The sequence below is a fragment of the Neolamprologus multifasciatus genome, chromosome 22 (genome assembly GCF_963576455.1).
Source record: "Neolamprologus multifasciatus chromosome 22, fNeoMul1.2, whole genome shotgun sequence".
In the NCBI taxonomy this organism is placed as follows: domain Eukaryota; kingdom Metazoa; phylum Chordata; class Actinopteri; order Cichliformes; family Cichlidae; genus Neolamprologus; species Neolamprologus multifasciatus.
In genome coordinates, this window is record NC_140459.1 from 25,175,377 (window position 1) to 25,196,080 (window position 20,704).

The following is a 20,704-nucleotide window of genomic DNA, read 5'->3' on the forward strand; positions in this document are numbered from 1 at the left end:
GCAATAATCTCTGATAGCAGAGGGAAAAACTCAACAATCACACAACCCCCTGTGAACAATCACTTGGTAACAGCAGGGAAGAAAAACCACATTTTAACAGGAAGAAACCTCTAGCAGAACCAGGTTTGGGGAGAGGCAGCCATCTGCTATGACCTTTTGGAGTGAAGGGGGGACAAAAGACAAACTAAGGGAGAGGGAAGACTAAATATGATGTGCTGCACCTGTGCTATATAAACACAGAGGAGCTAGAACAAAGTGGAATGAAGGCTTCTTGTTTTCACTCAGTATTGTTTAGATGAAAGAAGGCAGTTCTACATAGTTACAGTTTTACTTCTACTTTTTTCTCTCTGAACTTTGAATTTAGTTTTTCCCGAGTGAAATTTTTAACCTCCTTTTTTAATTGCTCATTTTGTCACTCCCTCCTTTTTTAGTCTTCCCCTTCACCCTTTTCCCTATTTTTCCCTTTTAATGTGTATTTATTCTCACATTGAACTTAAACACTTCCACTTCCCATTTCCCTGGGGTTGCCAACTAACATGTCGGATATTTTCTTTTTTTCTTTCTGTCTGGTCAGGCTTATATTTCCAGGAGTAAAACTTGCATCAGACAAACAGTTCACTGGTTTCCTTGAAGGATTAGGCCCCGCCCAGCTGGCTGGACGGCAGACATTGGCCACGCCCCCCATGGGTTAGCCTGAATAAAAATGTCATTGTTTTAATGTATATCAACCTACCAACATACAAACTCATTAATTCAGATTTATGTAATCTGGACATATGTGTGTGTATTAATATATTAAAAAACATTAAAATACAATACCACTTTCTGCCCATGAAAACGTGCGGTTGTGTTTCAGTAAAATCTCTCCTCTGATTGGCTTTCTTTTGGTTAGGTGACATCCAGATCGGGATGGTGTACAGGAAGGAGCGTCTGGACGTGGAGGTTATCCGAGCCCGGGGGCTTGTGGGTAAACAAGGCAACAAGAACACTCCAGGTGACAAAGCTATACACAATGCACACTTGACTACAAATACACTCTACCTAGTACACTCTAGTGTAAGAACGTGAACTTAATCAGTTCCTCCATGCTGCTCTCAGCTCTCTCCTCCCTCGTGTATTGTATCTCATTCAGTCCAGATGAGAGCTGCTTTGTTACAACCTGAATTCTGTCTTCTAGCTGAGCTGTACAAAGAGCAAAAGATCCCAAACATGATTTACTCTCAGAACCTCACCTTTCACATACTCAAGCTCCACATTAACTGTGTTACTTGTGGAAATGCTCACAATGCCATTGTTTACAAGGTGTTTATTAAAGTCAGTGTTAAATGTAAAGTCAGAACCTATATTAATCTGAGATACTTGGAGCATTGTGACAGATCTAAGAGAAGAAACTCCATGAACCTGAGCTGTGGTGATGCAGAGATGTGTGACTACACTTTTATTATGGACTCATTTCTGATTAATAAATCTGAAATAGTTTAGAAATATATAAATTTTTTGGAGGTGTCTTGTATTGTGGCTCATGCAGTGCTGGAGTTCTTCATTCTTCCTCAAAGATGAACTGCTTTCTGCTCCTCATTAATAATATAAGGGCTTAGCTGAAAGCTAGCACAGCTACTTGTGTTGTGCTAACAAGTATTAGGGCTTTTCAGTTTTACGCATCACCTGAAAATTAAAACCTCTTCGATGCTTTAATTTTCTCAGTAGCGCTCATTACTTTCATGCAATTTTTGGTCGCAAGTTTCTGTGTCAAGGTAATTCTTTTAATGTTTCTTCCAACTTTTCCAATCATTCCACATTTTTTCCAATGTGGAATTATTGAACAGCATACATCTTTAATGATTTAAAAAACAAATTGGAATATTTTGGATTTTTAATAATCCACACAGACAGAAAATTGCAACTTAGGAAGCTCAACCAAATGCTTTTGTTAGCCATCATTACAATTCTAGCATAATTCTGGATGCATATTTGGCTGCTCATCTTTGCAGGATTCCCTTAAATTAGCTGGTTTCCTGGCACAGGCTCGACCTTTAAGCGAAGTCCACAAATTTTCACATTTGAATACTACTGCACACAACCATCGCAGTACAAAGGTTTAGTAGTCATGGGTTATGATCTGTGAAACAGCTCGGTTGTGTGTGTGTGTGTTTTGCAGCTCCTTATGTGAAGGTGTATCTAATGGATAATGGAAAGTGTGTGTTGAAGAGAAGAACTCGTCTGGCAAGGAAAACCCTTGACCCTCTTTATCAGCAACAGCTGCAGTTTGAAGAAAACCCTGAGGGCAAAGTTCTACAGGTAATTATATATGTACTGATACTGCAAGATGCCAGACAGCTGGACAGCACAGGATTACAGGACCCTGGGATCAGGGCCTGCAGCCCTTCTTTTGTTGCTCCAGCCCCTACACAAAGAGGCTGAAGCAACTCCACTCCTCATCTTTTTAGCAGTCATAGCAATGCGTGTATGAAGAGGAATCTAGGATGGAATATGGGTGGGGGGTTCTGAACGTCCAAGTTGAGTGGAGGAGGGGGTGTTAAGATTAATACTATTTGAGGAGGGACAACAGAGGGTTCACTATTGAACCTGTTGAAAAACAGATTCAGTTCACTGGCTCTGTCCAGACTGCCCCTGCAGCTGCTGATCACTTTGAGGCCGGTAATCAACTTCATCCCCCTCCACATGCCTTTGATGTTATTCAGTTGGCGTTTGGTCTCCCTGTATGTATATTTACACCTTCTCCGCCCTGCTTTCAGTTTATACTATGTGCTTTTCGAGTAATTCTTTCTGAGGTTCATTATCTAATGAACCTCAGAAAGATAAGATTAATATCTACAACAATGAAGAAAACAGCAAAGAAAAGAAAATTATGGAAAATGCTGCAATACTCACAGTGTCATCTACAAAGAAAAATCTACTAAGAAAAAAAAAACACACACCTTCATGTGTGTGATGTCACTAAGGCTACGTTCACACTGCAGGTCTTAATTCCGATTTTTTGATCAAATCCGTTTTTTTTGTCTGCTTGTTCACACTACAAATAAAATGTGACAGCAAACGCGCTCTAGTGTGAACGCTCAAAGCGGCCCGCATGCGCAAAAGAAGACGTCACACACAACGCGCTCTGTTTAGACCCAGAGCAAACAATATTGTTTGACTGATGTCCCTTAATATAAAGACTTCGGACTTTACGTTTCCCAATTTTTGCCTAAAGTTATTTTGTTATTTACATAATAATGTAAATAACCTAATAATGATCCTTGTTGCTGTTTTAGAGAGGAGCGGTGCTTCAAAGGATAGTTGCAGATTTCTATCAGAATCTGCAGATTATACAGTACAAATAAAATGTTCACGTTTCTCCAACGTTGTCTTCCCAGCAGTTTCACTGACATCTACACGGGATGGCCAGGAAGCGTTCGCGATGTCTTCTCGGGTGCTTCTCTGGCGCTGATAATTGGCGTTTGTCTTGTGTCTGTGACGTAAAAGTCGGATTTAGTGCGATATGACCGTTCAAACAGCAGTTGCTTTCTGAAACATTGGATATGTATCGGATTCAGTACCACATACGAAAGTGACCCAGATCGGATTTGAAAATATCGGATTTGTGCCGTTCACACTGTCATAGCATGATTGGATATGGGTCGCATAGGGTCAAAAATATCGGATTTGATGCGCTTTTGCCTGCAGTGTGAACGTAGCCTAAGGATCTCCTCCTCTCTTCTCTCTGCAGATCATCGTCTGGGGTGACTACGGTCGGATGGACCATAAATCATTCATGGGCGCTGCCCAGATTCTATTGGATGATCTGGACCTGTCCAATATGGTAATTGGCTGGTTCAAACTGTTTCCTGCCACCTCATTAGTGGATCCTGCGTTGGCGCCGTTGACCAATAAGGAGACAGAAGGTGGCAAGCCTTAGCATCAGGAGGCATGGCTGATTGGTCATAGACACGTTACAGGATGGGCCCTAAAACAAAGTCTCAGAATCCTCTGCTGCTGCATGCTGCATGATGACATCACAGAGATGACATGACAATTCATGATGATGTCACTAGGACGATGAGGAAGGTGCTATTCCTGATCCGCCCACTGCGGGGGGAGACACTCAACAAAGGATGCTGGGTAAAGAAAGGAGTGGCCATGTGACCTCCAGCTGCCAGCTAATCACAGCAGCTCCTTGGAAGTCATACGACTGTTAAAGACACGTCAGGAACCCACAAGATTGAGTTATGTGATAGTATTCATGGAGACACAGGAACATAGAGGGGGCTTCTTTATGTTTATGCATGGAATGACAAAAACATTAGAACATAAACTCCATCGAAGAAAAACACCACACCAACCAGTAAAATCATGAAAACGTGACAACAAAAGAACATGAGAACCACAAACATGACAACATGTGAGAGCATGAAAATATGTAAGACCATGCCAGACTGTGAGAACATGAGAATGTTGTCTAAAACTTCAAAATAAAGATTCTTAAACAATCTCTGTGTTTCTGTTTAGGACATTATGATCAAGTTAGGTACATAACTCTGGTTTTACAAGGTTCTGATGATATTACTGAGAACACTGGTTCGGTGATTTTTACAAAGGTGACTGGATCTGTGAGGTTCTACACATTAAAATGTTTTGGGGTCTTTAAAAGTTCTCCTGTAGCTGACTCACTATGTCTGAAGCAAGAGTTCATTAGGTTCTACAAGTTCTATTGCACCGCTGACCCTGGTGTTTCTAAAAGATCCTACTACTCTATGGGTAATTGCTACACAAACTGGTTCTTAAACGCTTTTCTACTGTACTTGAGCAATCAAAGCGCTTTCTGCAACATGCCCCATTCACACAAGCACTTTTTTCTTTGCTTAATTGCTTTCTATCTAACATTCACACGCCAATGCATCAGAGAGCAACTTGGGGTTAGTGTCTTGCCCAATGATATTTGGCATGCAGACTAGAGCAGCCAATGATTAACTCACCAACCTTCCAATTAGCAGGTGAGCTATAACCCATGTCTGTTATCTTTTCCGTATTCTCTCTGTTTATCTGTATGCAAAGTCATGGAGATGCAAAGTCATGATTTTTGGCTCCCTGGTGTTTGACTCGGATTAAAAGACTGGGTCAGTGTTCTCCATTTGGTGAGCTGTTGTTGTGTTTTGGCTATGTATAAATAAAACTGAACTGAATTGATAGCTGGAGTAGGAGTTCAGGTTTGGATCCAGTTGCATCCGGGTGAAGGATTTAAAGCATCGTGGGATGAGAGCCTTTACTGTTTAGCAAAACAGATTCTCACTGTGTTGCTATACACCTCTTGTGATCTGATTTCACTAGCCACTTCTGGATCCAAACATGATATGTCATGTTCTGACTGAGGGATTTCAATAAAAAACTAAAACGGGCAACTCGACTAAAATGTCTGGCAAAAAAAAATGAAGACCGAAACTAAACAGTAAGAATGTTTGTAGGATTACCTGGAATATAATGCTGTGCTACCTGGTGACTAGCTACAAAGTAATGGTACTTATTCAAATCTTAGAAAGCGTCGTAGTCGTTCCTGTCTGTCCTGTGTTCAAATATTTGGTGTCTGGCAAATCTTGAGCCCATGGCTGTAGTAGCATCATAAGGTTTTAGAAATGGTAAATGGCCTGCATTTGTATAGCGCTTTTCTAGTCCCTAAGGACCCCAAAGCGCTTCACACTACATTCAGTCATTCACCCATTCACACACTGGCGATGGCAAGCTACATTGTAGCCACAGCTGCCCTGGGGCGCACTGACAGAAGCGAGGCTGCTGGACACTGGCGCCACCGGGCCCCCTGACCACCACCAGTAGGCAAACATGGGGTTAGTATCTTGCCCAAGGATATTTGGCATGCAGCCAGGAGGCAGCCCGGGATCGAACCACCGACCTTCTGATTAGCCACCTGAGCTACAGAAGTTACACAGTGGGGCCAAACCTGACAGGGGGCAGATCACACCTACTGAAAAAGTGATCCAGTTCATTTGCCCACTTTTTTGTCCCTTACAGGCTCTGTTGCTTATGGCCCAGGATGGTTCCGAAATCACTCCACACTTTATTAACATTGTTAATGAAGTTGCAGCTGAAGATTTTCTGCTTGGTGTTGCAATGTCCTATTAGGACAAGTTTGTGTTTCAGAGGGTGGTGGGAGTCAAAGAGTACTTGTCTGTGTGTTTGGGCATCCAGTGAACTTCAGTGTTGAAGCTTCCATCCTCCTTAATGCACACAGCACAGTCCAGAAGCGGCAAACTGTTATCCTTTGCAGAGATGGGAAGTAACAAAGGACAAATACTTCATTACTGTAGCAACATAAGTACAATTTTCAGGTATCTCTACTTCAGTAGTTTTTACTGACTACTTTTTACTGCTGCAGGTTAGTGCAAGATAAACTGGTTAGTTTACTGTACTGTGATAGGTTTAAAGTAAAGAACAGTGACAATGAAACCACAGCCACCGTGCACCAGCCCAACACAGAGTTAGGTGACAACAAATGTAGCGGAGATTCAAAAAGAATAGAAATAGAAATAAAAATTATTGTGAGTTGTGATTCCTTTACCCACACCGAGCTGTTACAACCAATTTCAGGGTTCCCCCGTATTTACACATTTTCCTTTTTTTTTTTTTTTTTTTTTTTTTTTTTTTTTTTTTGCCTGTCCCGTTTGGCTCTTTTGCCATCAGAATTATTGTCTAAAGGCGAAGAAAGATGCCCAACGGATTTTCTTTACCAAATTGACCATCCCAGCTTTGCCGTAATGGTCCATTTGATTCACCTTTTATTCTTTATTTTATTTCCACTTGCTGAATACGGGACAGACTTGACTGGGGGAAAGAAAAGGGAGAAAGAAAGAGGGAAAGAAAAACAGTTGAGAAGAGGGACGGGGGAGAAGGGCAAAAAACAAAAACCAACAGAATAAGCAGAAAAAAAAAAATACATATATCGATCACCTGGATCACCTGTTGAGAAAGAAAAAAGAAAACAAGCAGAAGAAAACGAGAGTAATACAATAAACAACATCACAATGATATATGGGAATATGACAGTAAATACTAAATATTAAACATTATTGTGCAGCACGTAAGATCGACAGCACAGTGTGCATTGAGGTAGGAGCCAAAAAGGGTGTAGTTTGTGTGTGTGATCACCCGTGTGTACACCTGTGAGCATGGACGCGCTTGTTTTCTTAAAAGGTTCCTTCATGTAATGATCTGCTAGAGGGTGTGGGGGGCCACTGCCCCGTCCTCCAGGGCATGAAGCAGGTATGGAGGAGATCAAAACTCCAGACATCCAGAGGCCCCCAGAACACAAGAGACCAAGGAAGACCAACAGAGGGGCAGCCGTGCCACTGTCCCAGAAAGAGCTGAGGAGAGTCCCAGATGAGGGGTCACCCAGCAGCCACGGAGCAGAAGCCAGGGGGGGTTGCAGTGACGTGCCCGTGAGCTCCGCCGGCAGCCAGCTGTGCCTGAGTGACCGAGCCCCAGGCCGAGAGGCCGGGGGCACCCCACCTCCGAAGTGGCCCAAGCGAGCCCCAGGCTCCAGGCCCCGATAAGCAGCCGCCAAGGAGTGAGCCGGTGTGTACCCGGACGCCCACCCCCGGACACAAAGAACCACCAACGCACCGATGTCTGAGGGAGTCCGCCCCCGGCAGGGGAAGTGGTGGGGGGAGATAGGCCTCCAAACCCTGGAGGGCCTGAGCTGTCCTCAGAGAGGTGGCGTCTGATACCCAACCTGACATATGGACACAGACATACAGGCACACACAGATACAAACATCCATTCCCACCCTCATGCTCTCATATGCACTTACTCCACACTCAACCAACGTGGAGACAGACATAAAGAGACGCTGTACACACAATCACACTCCCCAAGCGTACTCTACGAACCGGGTCTAGGTACCCTTGCCCCTGGAGGGGGGAACTGCACCCAGACCCAGGTTGTGTTACCCTTTTCCCTGCGGTGGGGAGAAGCAGACCGCCCCGACTCCGCAGCAGCAGGGAGGCCCCACATTCCGGACCCCAGTCGGACGGCCAACTCCTCCTCCTAGCCCCCCTGCTCCAGCAGACCGCAGAGAACGAGGGCGAGAGAAGACTCCTAACCTCCCTCCGCTCGCTCATATGTAGTGTTGATGTATGTGTGTTCTAAGGTGCATTTAAAACCCAGGAGGGCATGGAGCTACCTGCCAGAGAGCAGCAGGTAAGCGCATAGTCCCTCCTGCTAGCCCTCAATGTCTACGTGTATTTAAAATTGAGAGGTGGGCAACGATGCCAGGGGTGAGGTGTACACCCTGATGGTAATTGGGAATTTACACATTTTCCTATTTAGAGGCAAAGTCATCCTCTACAGTGTAGGCAACAGAAAATAGATATATAGTTTTTATTATCATTCTTTTTCCTCAGACTCAGGCTGAGCATAATCGGAATGAAAAAAGTTCAACTAAAGTTTCTTTTCCATCTACTGATAATATTTTATCACTATGTTAGCACAAGATTCAGTTAGCTTTGCACAGATATAGAAACATACTCCTTTTTACTTTCTTACTCTGAGTACATTTCAAAGCCTGTACGTTTTTACTTTCACTCACTAAAGTAAAGAAGTTAAATCAGCACTTCAACTTTTACTGGTGTATTTTTAACAGCAGTATTTGTACTTCTACTTAAACACAGAATATCTGTACTGTTGGTGAAGTCAGTAGAGGTGTGATGGGGCATGTTCACCACAAGCTTAGGTCTCAGACAAATCATATATGATCCAGCATTTTTCAAAGAATGCAAACTTTAGCTGCCAGAAAGGGGTAGATTTCCGATCACTGATCTCTCTGTGGATTTGCTGCACGGAGGATGTAACGTCTATGATAAGCACTGAGGTTTGTGTCCTTGTCAGGATTTCCAGGTTAGGAAAAGTGGAACAGAGATATTCAAATACATCTCTCCACAGCTGCTGATAAATTGTACAAAAACAAGAAACAGTTTGTTAAAAACACTTCCAGGTGAATTTCACAACTGGTTTATCAGTGATATCCGTGAAAAATGACTGATAAGCGGAACTGGAATATATAGTTTATAATTTCAACAATGTACTATATAATATGAGATGTGGTGTGTTTCTTATGTGATCTTTAACAGGGTGTTACAACACTTAAAAACAGTACTCATACTTTACCAGACTTTTAGAAGCTAGGTGTGCAGTTTCTAATTTAAATGCATTCATTCTTTAGATTCAGAAATCTAAGCAATCAGATTTTAAAGATAAATAATAATAAACAAAATGAAATCAATAGTGTCCTCTTCAATCTTGGCAGAGGGCAGTAATATAAATAATGAGAGAACTGACAGCTATTATTTTAATCACCCTGTTCTTTTAACTAGAAGTATCAGAAAAGTAATGTGGTAACATCTGGACTGATGTTTGCAGACAGTATTTTAATCACAAGTTTAAAGGCTGCAGTCGTTGCACACACTGTGTATAAAATATAAATATTTTGATGGGCACCACACTTCTCGTACTCCGTAGTATTGTAGTGAGGCACTTGGAAAGTGGTTGTAGGTGATTCATTTGATACTGCTAACAGTGGTTATGAGTGGGACTGATTCCCTATAACTAATGACTGGTTGGGCCACCCATAGCAGCAACAACTGCAATCAAGTGTCTGCTGTTTATATCTGCAATCTCATTCTTTTTGTCACTACCCAGAGCTTGTGACCATAGGTAAAGGTATTAATATAGATTGACGAATAAATCGAAATTCGCTTCTCTTCTCTCTCTTCACTACAAAAGATCAATACAGCAGCCACGTCACTGCGGACACTGCCCCCAATCCAATGGTAGCTCTCACACTTCATTCTCCACTCTTTTGTGACCATGATCCCAAGATACTTCAACTCTGCCACCTGGGAAATTAACTCGTACCTGACCTGGACTCCTGGGCACTCCTAGACTTGGACAAGGAGGTGCTGATTCTCATTCCCACTACTTCACATTTGAATGCGAACTGCTCAAGCTGCAGGTCACCTGCTTGATGAAACCAACAGAACCACATCATCTGCAAAAAGCATAGATAAAATCCCAAGGCAAATGAAGCGGAGACCACTGTCCACCATCTGGCAAAACTAGATATTCTGTTCATTAAAAGTATGAACAGTATTGGTGACAAAGGGCAGAGTCCACTGAATCCACATGGACTCTGTGTCCCCAGGCTCCCTTGGAATGCAATCAAAGCTTTTTGGAGGTAGGAGTCTTAGGGGCCTCTGCTAGGTGTTGCCAGTGCACTCTCACTAATGGATACACCACATGAGTTCAGCATGTTCCCCTACCTGATCCAAGTCAACACCAAGTACCGATCAGTTGACAGCTCAGCACCTGTGTTCAATCAATTGAATTCATTTCACTTTGATCTGTGGCAAAATGCAGTGATTTTAAGCTTTAATGATTAAATTGATTCTGTTTCACAGCTCTAACGTCACCTTACAAATAAACAGCGTGCACTGAGCATGCACTCAGTCATAAAATAGTGAAATAATACAATTTTTCTAAATAAATAAAATTGATATTTGACAGGAGCTAAGTTCACTTGCTTGCTCTGAATTACCTACTTTTTGTTACACCTTTACCTTTATGTTCGTTCATGTGGAAAGCTGAGCAAAATAAAAAGAATACAAGAGACACTGGAGGTGAACCTTTAATGTTTAGTGCAGTTTATCAGTTTTTAACTACAAAGAAAAACACGAAATGGCCAAATTCATGCAGGCCAGAAAACAGCAAAATCACAACAACAAGAATAATAACTACAACAATAATAACCACATCATGAATAATAATAATAATAATAATAATAATAATAAATATACATAGTCACACACACACACAAGGTCAGCTGAGTACCAAAAACTGTAACAAACATCAGAAATGGCTTCAGTCTAGGAGTAGTGACGACGGGCGGGGCTACGAAACCTTTATAATTCAGGTAAGTCTGACTCGAGTTCTGATCCTCCGCTGTACCAAATCCTTCAGGTCCCATGTGAGCTGTAAACACTGACCTTTGACTTTCCTTTTCTTTGAACTGGACATAAGGGTCACATAATTTAGGTCTGGTTCTAAAATCAAACTCAACTGTTGAACATGTCACATTGTGCTTTACCGTCAATAGCCAATGAACATTCACCTACTCAAAACACCAAATATTTGACCAAATCATCCAGCGTCTCTTGAATAGGATGAAGTGTTAGGGTCACATTAATAAAAAAAAAGTGTCCATTTTGAGATTAAAGTTGAAATGTAAGCTCAAACTTGAAATAGTATTTTAAAATAGTCAAAATGTGAAGATTACAGTTATTTCAAGCCAAAAAACTGCCACGGCTCCCATATCCTCTATAAAATGGCTTGTGCAGATAAGTTAGTGAAACAAACAGATGATCCGTCTTATTGTGTTTTGTGATACAACCATTGGTATCTTTGCATCTGTCCATTGCCAGCCATTTCATTTTGCACAAATCCGACCCACTCTTTCAAGTTTTTTATTTTTTCCTTCTGACCAGATGCAGTTTTCTGGCACCATCTCTTCAGTGTCATTTTGTTTATGAGCTAAAAGAGAAACAAGTTTCTATAATGAAAGTCATTTCACTAACTCAGCTACACAAGGCATTTTGTAGAGGATATAGAAGCCGTGGCAGTTTGTATTGAAAATGAGATTTCCACGTTTTGACTGTTCTCAAAATTACGAGTTTATTATCTAAATAATCAATAATATATATATATATATATATGTTTTGCCTAATGTGGCCCTAATATTCCTTCGTACTTGGCACCACTCTCAAGTGACTGCAGGCGACAGGAGAACCCGTTGAACTCAGCTCTTCCTCAGTTTGTGTGCAGTACCAAAGGAAATAACCTGAACTCTGATGTCAGTGACTGAAATAAGGACCAATGAGAGTAAAGGAAACGCCAACTGAACTATATGTGGCCTGGCCTTAGATTTTAGGAAGAAGCGTTTGGCTGCCTCCAACGGTCAATGACCCTCTCCTGCTTGGGAGCTCTACAATTCAGTCGTACCATAAGGTTGGGCAGTGCCTTAACAGACAGACCGGGAAACAGAGGGACTGTTTTTAAAGTCGTACCAGATAAAATTCAATTTGTGACATCACTCAGTTTGTTTACCTTTGACATCACAGATCCAGCTAGGGTGCTATAATATAATAATCCCACCCCTCTGAGTGTCTGAGGAGTGAGTTGTGTGGCATTGTGCAGTGCTATCCTGTCAGTTAGCATGTTGTTAACATGCTAACTAACAGGCTTACAGCTGCACTTAGTGTAGTTAGAACACTGAAGGAGTAGGGCTAGCGTTAGCCTTTCAGTTAGCCTGTTAGCACAGCAGCAGCAGCTCATCATCGCTGCTCTCTGTTTTGCCAGTCGCTTCCAAGCAAGCATCAGGGATCTGAGCTGTGTGGACCATTCCGCAGTGTTCACAGGGGCCATCCCGCCCTCCTCGACCACTGTTCCCATTGTGATGGCGGGGGGCATGGTTCACGGTGGAGGAGGGGTATGACTCGAGCAGAGGTTGTCGGATGTCGCTGACAAGCAAGGACGAGGAAGAGGAGTCTGAGTCAGAGATGGGGATCAGGAGCTCCACATCTTCGTCTTCCTCTCCACTCCCCCGTCGCTCTGTGACTTCAACCCCACCTCTTCCTGTCTCCAGCTGGTGCAGTGGGCTATGATTGGTCCAGGTCTGGCTCTGCTGGTTCTGACTTGTTCTTGTCAGATTTCTAGCTAAGCGGTGCAGGTTTTGGGCCAGGCGCTGCAGGGCAGAGGCAGCTGGGGCAGGGAGGTCAGAGGTGTCACTGTGACATTCGGGATCTGGACTGGAGGTTACTATAGTGACAGGGCTGGATGGGGGCAGGGCCTCTCTAGGCCTGTCATTGTCTCGGCCAGATGTCAGGGTCACAGAAGGTGTCACCGAAAGCACAGCCTCTACAGCGGAGGGAGGCGGGGTCTTCTGGGGGAGGGGTGCAACAGGTCCACCCACTGCACTGATGCCTCGCCCTCGCTCGCCCTCAGTGTCTGTGTCATCCGAGTCTGGAGACAACAGGTCTGAGCCGGAGCTTCCGGTGCTGCCAGTGCCAGCGCTGTCCTCCAGGTCTGCAGAGACCAGAGCCAAAGAACCTGAGCGCCGGGACCGTGAGAAATTAAAGAGGCGACGCCACAGGTTGCTACGACGACCAGAGGAAGGCAGCCTGAGGGATGTGAAGCCAAGCTGAGAGCGGACCGCCAGACGAAGATTTTCCAGGACAGAAGCCTGAGGACAGAGACGAGAGAACCAGTTCAAACTGGATCTACCTAAAGTCCCTGAGGACCACATAGAGTCACCTTTAAAAAGGTGGTATTTAACCTCCATTTGACCTTGGACCTAACCATATGATCATACTTCAGTGTACAGACAGAGTGTGTGCAAAAACTTTAATCAGGAGCTTCCTGCTATGTGAGATAAGAACTGTACCTGGCTCCCTGAGCACACTGGGAAATCCTCCACAGGTGGGATCAGTCCCTGCGCAATCAGCTGACCATAAGAGGGCGGGGCTTCCCTCCTCAGCAGCTCCGCCTCCACTCTGGACAGCTGGGTCTCAAATGACCTGGAACAACCAATCACAAGCCTTGACTCACAATGAGTTCAGAAGCACGAGGTGAACAGAAATGTGTTGACATTCTTACCTGCGTTCAAACATGCGCAGCGAGTACAGCTTGCATGTGCAACCAAGGGCAATGACCAATAAGAGGCCACAGATGAGGCTGCCGATGACGGCAGCTGTGATGACTCGTGTGGGAACAATGACAGGACAACTCTCCTCGTCGCTGCCATCCCCACAGTCATCCTGTGCGTCACAAACCCACGACTCAAACACACAGCGATTATTCTGAAGGGATCAGACACACAGGGATCAGTCAGAGGTTAAAGTGTTCTAGTCTTCTGCAACTGGATGTTAAACATGCCTTTCTGCACACACCGAAAGACAAATGTGGGAAATGTGACTTGGACTCCACAAAGCTGTCCTGATGCTGCCTTAATGAGATGTGTTTGGAGTTATTTGGTTAGCATTTCTAATGTTTTAGCTGTGATGTCAGGCGTTTGGAAGGCATTTGTAAACTACATCTATTCAATTTTATTTATACAGCGCCAAATCACAAAAACAGTCGCCTCAAGGCACTCTATATTATAAGGTAGACCCGAAAATAATGCATACAGAGAAAAATCCAACAATCATCTACAAAAAGTTGAATATGGAACCTGCTTTAAACAAAGTTCACCTCCAGTTTATTGTGTGAGTGAGATCATATGTCTGTGATGATTCACAGGACCACCCTGCTGCTTCTCATTTGATTTGAATCGTTAAAGACTAAAGTCAGAACACACCAGTCTGGTCTTACCATCGTACCTTACAGTGGAAGTTTCCTGGCTGACAGAAGAAGCAGTTCTTCTCATCAGAACCATTGGGGCAGCGGTTCTGGTAGTTGCAGCGGTCCGACCGAGGGTAACAGGCTCCGTTTCTGGAGCAGGGGAACTCATCCTCCTGACAAGAGGAGCAGTTTAGCTCATCCCGACCGTTGGGGCAGTGCCAGTACCCATCGCAGCGCTGCTGCTCGGTGTAACAGCCCCAGTTCCCCCCGCATGGAACCTCCCAGGGCAGGCAGAACCCATCCACCTAAAAACAGGACCACAAAGACTACTTAGTCAAGAACAATAGAACAGAACACGGCCACCTGCACAACACCTCAAAAATCAAACACACCTGGTAGGTGACGTTGAAGCCTCTGGCCGCATTGATCTTGTCAGCGTAGAAGTGAACTCGGAGCTGACCGGATGATGAAACTACAGCGACCGGCGCTCTGGAGTCAAAGGCAGTCAGCACCCTGAGGAGGCGACGGGGGTTCTCCTCCAGCCCGTCATAGACTTTGACATAGTCGCCATAGCCAGTCCCATCAAGTTTAAAATCTGTGAACCTTAGAATAACCTGCAGGAGAAGACAGGAAGAACATCAGAAATGTTGATGTCCTTTGCTACCCAAACACACTCAGGGATCAAAGGTTACCTTTCGGTGGTCTCCAGTGTCAATCAGCCAGGTGCAGTTACTTCCTGGAGGGTAGAAATCAGGATAGTTTGGAGAGCTGAAAGAACCATAGAAGTTCCTCAACAACTCGCCACAGGTGGGAACATCACAGTCTATCTCATCGCCAAGGTCCTGAAAGAGACGTTGTGACACACCAAGTTGAGGACATTGTCAGCAGTCCGGCCCAAGGAACCCCTGAAGTGGATTGTTGTGTCCTTTGGAGACCAGGCAGAGTCCCGATCACCTGAGCTCTAAAGCACTGGGTTAAATCTTCAACATAAGGTGCTCCTTCTCATAGATGTAACGACTTGTAGCAATATGTTGTGTAAACACAGCATTAGTACAATACTAATACCTTGTAAGATATAAACAGCTATATTCATATTAAACATGCTTACAATCCTAACGCCATAGCTCGCATTCTGCTCATCTTTAGCTCTGACATGATGTCTGCATCATAAAGAGACCATTTCATAAACTCCAACAGATCAGCTCAAGTTACACTCACGATAGCAGAGCAGCACAGGCGTACCACAAACTATGGGTGACTTAACGGACCTTTATAAATCTGTTAGATCTGAGTCAGCAGAACTCTGGCAGATCTCTTTGTGGTGATTAGCCCACATGTGCTGTGAGTGGTGAACCCGAGGATATGCATTGGGCGAATGGTAGGAGTACCGGTTCGGTACTGTGTTATTGTTTGACACATTAATGTAAGTCACATAAGCAGCAGCGGCAAGTGGACGAGGAATCATTTGAGCAGTTGCAATGGGTCACCTAGGTGGCGTGTTACCTGGCAGTCTATGCTACCGTCGCAGCGCAGGCTGTGGGGCAGGCAGGTGTAGATGCGGGTGTAGCGAGACAGGCAGGGGAACTGGTTCAGGCTGCAGGGCTGGAAGGAGAATGGCGAGTCCACACACATCTCCTCATCTGAATTGTCGCCGCATTCGTCCATCGAGTTACAGCGCCACCAGTCTGGGATGCACTTTCCATTTGAGCAGTGGAACTGGTCCACATCACAGCTGGATGCCAGCGGCTTACCTGCACACACAACAAATCTTACTTGTTTCCCATCCAGAGCATCAGCCTCTACTCCAGTTACATCACCAATAGCACACAGTGTTTCCTCACCGCTGATGTATGACAGTCTGAAGCCCTTTCCCGTCAGGCTGTCATCCGAGTGGAAGTGGATCCACAAATGGTCCTGAGAGGAGATGTAGGGTGGTGGCAAGGAAGAGCCACAAACCCGGAGTCCGTCCAGGTTCCTGTAGCTGCTGATGGACATCCAGTCTGAGGTGCAGCGATGGGAACCCTGTAGGTCAAAGTCCTGGAAGCTGCAAAGACAGAACAGGGAGGGCATTGTGAGAGCAAAGATGGGGTTAAAATGAGGATGTGGTTGTTGCTTTTCACTCTGTGCCCTGATGTGGGTGTGGCAGCTGTAACTATGGAGACAGTAAGTGTAGTACCTGATGGTAATGGCATCTCCAGGTCGCGCCCTGATATTCCAGCTGCAATTCAGTCGGGCTGGATACTGGAAGGGCCATCCGGGGCTGGTGATTATACCGCTGGATGCCCGTAGGAGCTCTGCCACATCACTGCAGGCTGGGGGGGCAGGGTTGGACTGTTAGTGTGACACTGTGTTTGTGGGTGTGTGTGTGCCATTAGTGCTGCCCTGATGTCTAGATGTGACTGTGACCTCACCATTAGAAATCCCTGACACATAGACATTTTCATTCCTCTGAGAGACAGCAATGCATCCTGGGGGAAAATCACAACAACACATGGTTAGAAATGATGTCATATTGATAACAGTCTGACGTACAACTGATGAACCGCTGGATAATGCTGTTCCTTATTCTGTTAGTTTTTGTCTTTATGGATCTGAAACGTCTGCCTGAAGGTAGATGTTGAAACAGTACATGACCAGAATGTTATGGGTGTGGAAGGAATTTGTTAATCTTCCTGAGAAAAGAGGATATCTGACGATTTGCTAGGCAACCTGTACAATCCTGCGTAGTGCTCTCTTCTGTGCTCCTGTGCAGCTGGAAAACCATGCACAGAGACAGTATGCCAGGTGATCACCGTGATTCATGAGCAGCTTATTTGTATATGTTTAGATCATGGACTCAGATTATCCCCCTTGAAGATCAGATAAGGACTTTTGCAGTCAGTTTACAATCATATTATGAAGCTTTGAATGTTTTTGCTGCAGCCATCTTGCTGTTTTAAAACAGAGTGAGAGCTGGAGCTTACTGTGAAATTGCCCCATTATTGGCTAATGACTTGTCAATCAGTCATTAGTATATCCTTAGTAGAGATGGCACGATACCACTTTTTTATGTCCGATACCGATACCGATATCATAAATTTGGATATCTGCCGATACCGATATGAATCCGATATAGTGTTTTTTAATCAATAAAACTGTTTTTTTTATATCTTGCTGCATTTTGTATAAGTTTATACTCAAGTTTAAATAAATAACAACACTAAAGCTATTCTGTTATACCTGTATGTAAAAAATACACTGCGCCCAAAATATTTCATAGTTCAGCAACACTGATCAATCTAATAAACTTAAACCTGCTCCATCCTTCCCTATTCTGGTATTTTAAAGAGTACTTAGCAGAAATATTTAGCAACCTAACTAATAGGGCTGCAAACTCCCAGCAAAAAAAAAATAGGGAACCACCCACACCCCCCACCTCATGATGCTTAATCGATGTAATCAAATTTAATTTGATGCAGGGAGGAAAATGCACAGAAATAAAAAATTTTTCAAGAATAATTAAATAGATTCAACATCTTTCTTCAACAAAATTGCAGACTGCACAGATGGTACCTTCCCAAAGGAAAAAGTACTATAGCTTACTAGGGTATATTAGAATTAACAGTTACTATATACAGTAATGGACTTATATATATTTTTTACATCAGATTAAAACTTTGGGTGTAAGAGTCAGATAATTATTTATTAAAAGCTAGACATTTTAAATGAGAATAAGAAAGAAAAGTATGTCTTTGTGCCCCCTTTTCCCTGTTCATGCCCTATTGGCCCCCCTGGCTAAACTTTGCTAGATCCGCCCCTGCACAGTTACCAGCCGTCAGCTGCATAGAAAAGGATCCTGGTGTAGAAAGTAATATTAAATAAATTCTAACAACAGCTTATCAAGCTTAAACGTGCTGCTGTTGTTTAGCCGCTGGTTTCCTCTTTCTGGTGCAAAGTGGGCCAAAAACAAAGAGAGACAGACTCGCGACAGAAAAGCCGATCAGCTGATCATTGATCAGTTTCACGTTTGAAGTAGTAGCAGGAGAGAGAGAGAGAGAGAGAGGCAGTCGCTCCATATATTGGTTGTTAATCTTAACGCGGGAATGCTTTACAAACATTCAGAGATGAACTTACACACTTGCTTTACTTCTCTCTGGGAAAACGTCCTCGGAGATGAAATGCTGGTTTGGTAGCACACAGCCACTCTATCAGGTGATGCACACTGCTGCAAGTGCTACGGTTATGAGCCGGGTTAGCCTTGTAGCAAGTTTTGTGAGGTGCTTTTTTGATATTTAATGGATCGGATTACATTTTTTATTTCTCGCCGATATCCGATCCAGGAATTTGGGTCAGTATCGGACCGATACCGATACCTAATATCGGATCGGTCCATCTCTAATCCTTAGTAATCAGGACTTCATATTTAAATCACTCAAACAAATGACTGAGCCCCTAAACTAATCGGGGACGTGTCTACGGAGGTCAGGGGTCAGATTTCACACAGACTAAAGAACTACAGGTACTTGGCCTTGGCGATCATTAGAAAGAAAGAATGCAGGTTTGCTTTTCACATCCACAAGCTTTAGGCATTGTTTATCCTGTCTGTGGTCTTAACACAGTGTTCTACATTCAGCAAGTTCCTATTAAAAGTTACATGTAAAAAAGAAAAAGTTAAACAGGATGGACAAAACGCTGAAGGAAGATAGCAGATGATACTTCATGGGAGGACTGTATTTTGAAAATTTGGCATCTTAAAGACTTTCTTAATCTTGCAGGGTCAAATAGCTGGTCAATGCTCAACATTGTTAATTTTCAACAATTGATAATCAAATGTTACAAGTTTGACCACCAGGGGTGCTGTTTCACCAGTTTTAGTGTAGTTGTGTCATAAAGCAGTCTGAGGTGGGGTGTTGCAGGGGTTACAGCTGTTACAGGAAAAAGGATCAGACTTCCTGTCCTTTCTGTGGTATCTGTTCTCCTACAGACTAAAGAAGAGCTTGCCGGTCAACTGGTGATTCTTATTGTGGTAAGTGCTAGCCCTGTGGTGGACAGGACCTAGTCAGGTGTACCTGCGTGTCATTCCGACTCCAGCCCAAAGTGGCTAAGAGGTCCTTGTTAAGATACTTGTGAAGCCCTGATCACTTACATAGACCGTTTCATTATCATGATTGTTATTATTACTGAACCATGCTCAACATCTTCAAGCTTTAATAGAAACTGATTGATATCTTCCAACTGCTATGCTTACTACACAGAAAAAAGGAGTAATGGCTGTAGTGACACCTGTCAACAGATCACAGCAGACCGAATGTAAAGTGATCTGTAAGGGCCATTTGCAGCTGTCACTACTAGATGGTCTGTCCTTCCACATCTGCCTCTCCATTGTACTTCCGCTTTCTCTACTGGTGGATTTGGAGCAGATTGGATGCTGCAGTAATGCACTGTGGGGCCCTGAGCACACACTGATATAGCAAGATCTGTACTGTGAAATATTACAGATTCAGGTCCAGGTTTTTGGGACATAAAATCTGCGTGACAGTTAATCCTGGAAGGCTATTAACTTAGACTGGTAAGTGCCCACAATCACTTCCTGCCACATGTCTATGTTAAACATTAAATTAAATAACACTAGCTCTGCCCTTCTGCAGTCTTCCAGACGCACTTTATTCAGGACAAAGTAGGTTTTCAGGAAAGGGGGGAAGTCTTAAAGAGACAGGACCCGGCGTCATCAGAACAAAACATAAGTGTACACACCTGACAACAGGTCAGTCTGCACTTACCTGTGAGGAGGAGCAGGCAAACCACACCCTGCCTGCAGTCTGTTCTGAGGGCCATGCTAACCCTGATGTTATGATGAAGATAATGGTGAAGAGTCCAAGGTCACAGAGCTGAGCGCTGCATGTCAGCTGTTAGCAGACCTCGGCCCCGAACCGAGCGGCTACCGAGGATAACGGATCTCACCGATAAACCCGGCATTCAATTAACACAGACACGAGCCGCTGAACGGGACATTAACAAGGTTGGTCCGCATCCTGCGAAGAACCTCGGTTAGCTCGCAAACAAAGAGCCGCTAGCTGCCGACTAACAGGCTGACGCTAAGAACACCGGCCCGTTAGCTTCAACATGCTAACGGGACAGAGTCATCCGACCCGGAGCGGGGGGCCCGAACCGGGTCGATCCGAGCTCACGGGACCGGCACCGAGTCAGCAGCAGTAGTGTCGATCTGATAGTATGTGTGAGCGCATTTCCGTGCGAAGCTGTTAGCCTTTAGCTTCCGTCGAGCCGAACAACAACAACAGACCGCAGAGAGAATCCCCGCCCCTTTGA

The 20,704-nt window shown here is 44.1% G+C and overlaps 2 protein-coding genes across 17 annotated transcripts in view; one reads left to right on the top strand and one right to left on the bottom strand.

The window, feature by feature from the left end:
- LOC146493580 (regulating synaptic membrane exocytosis protein 2-like) overlaps positions 1–4,490 on the top strand; it is a 55,079-nt gene extending 50,589 nt beyond the window's left edge. For all 16 annotated transcript variants that reach the window (XM_085149491.1, XM_085149486.1, XM_085149487.1 and 13 more), the window contains 4 exons: positions 575–687; positions 893–994; positions 2,159–2,298; positions 3,731–4,490. In XM_085149491.1, coding sequence (XP_085005617.1) covers positions 575–687; positions 893–994; positions 2,159–2,298; positions 3,731–3,919 — 544 coding nt within the window. In that variant the 3' untranslated portion in view covers positions 3,920–4,490. The remainder of the gene's footprint in view (positions 1–574; positions 688–892; positions 995–2,158; positions 2,299–3,730) is intronic.
- Positions 4,491–10,605: 6,115 nt separating this feature from the next.
- On the bottom strand, positions 10,606–20,704 carry lrp12 (low density lipoprotein receptor-related protein 12). The gene is made up of 11 exons (XM_085149500.1): positions 20,158–20,704; positions 16,810–16,866; positions 16,575–16,710; positions 16,240–16,442; positions 15,902–16,149; positions 15,091–15,240; positions 14,791–15,012; positions 14,437–14,703; positions 13,715–13,917; positions 13,503–13,635; positions 10,606–13,301 (listed from the first exon to the last, which is right to left on the bottom strand). The coding sequence occupies exons 1-11, from the start codon at positions 20,210–20,212 to the stop codon at positions 12,372–12,374; spliced, it is 2,604 nt and encodes an 867-aa protein (XP_085005626.1). The 5' UTR covers positions 20,213–20,704; the 3' UTR covers positions 10,606–12,371.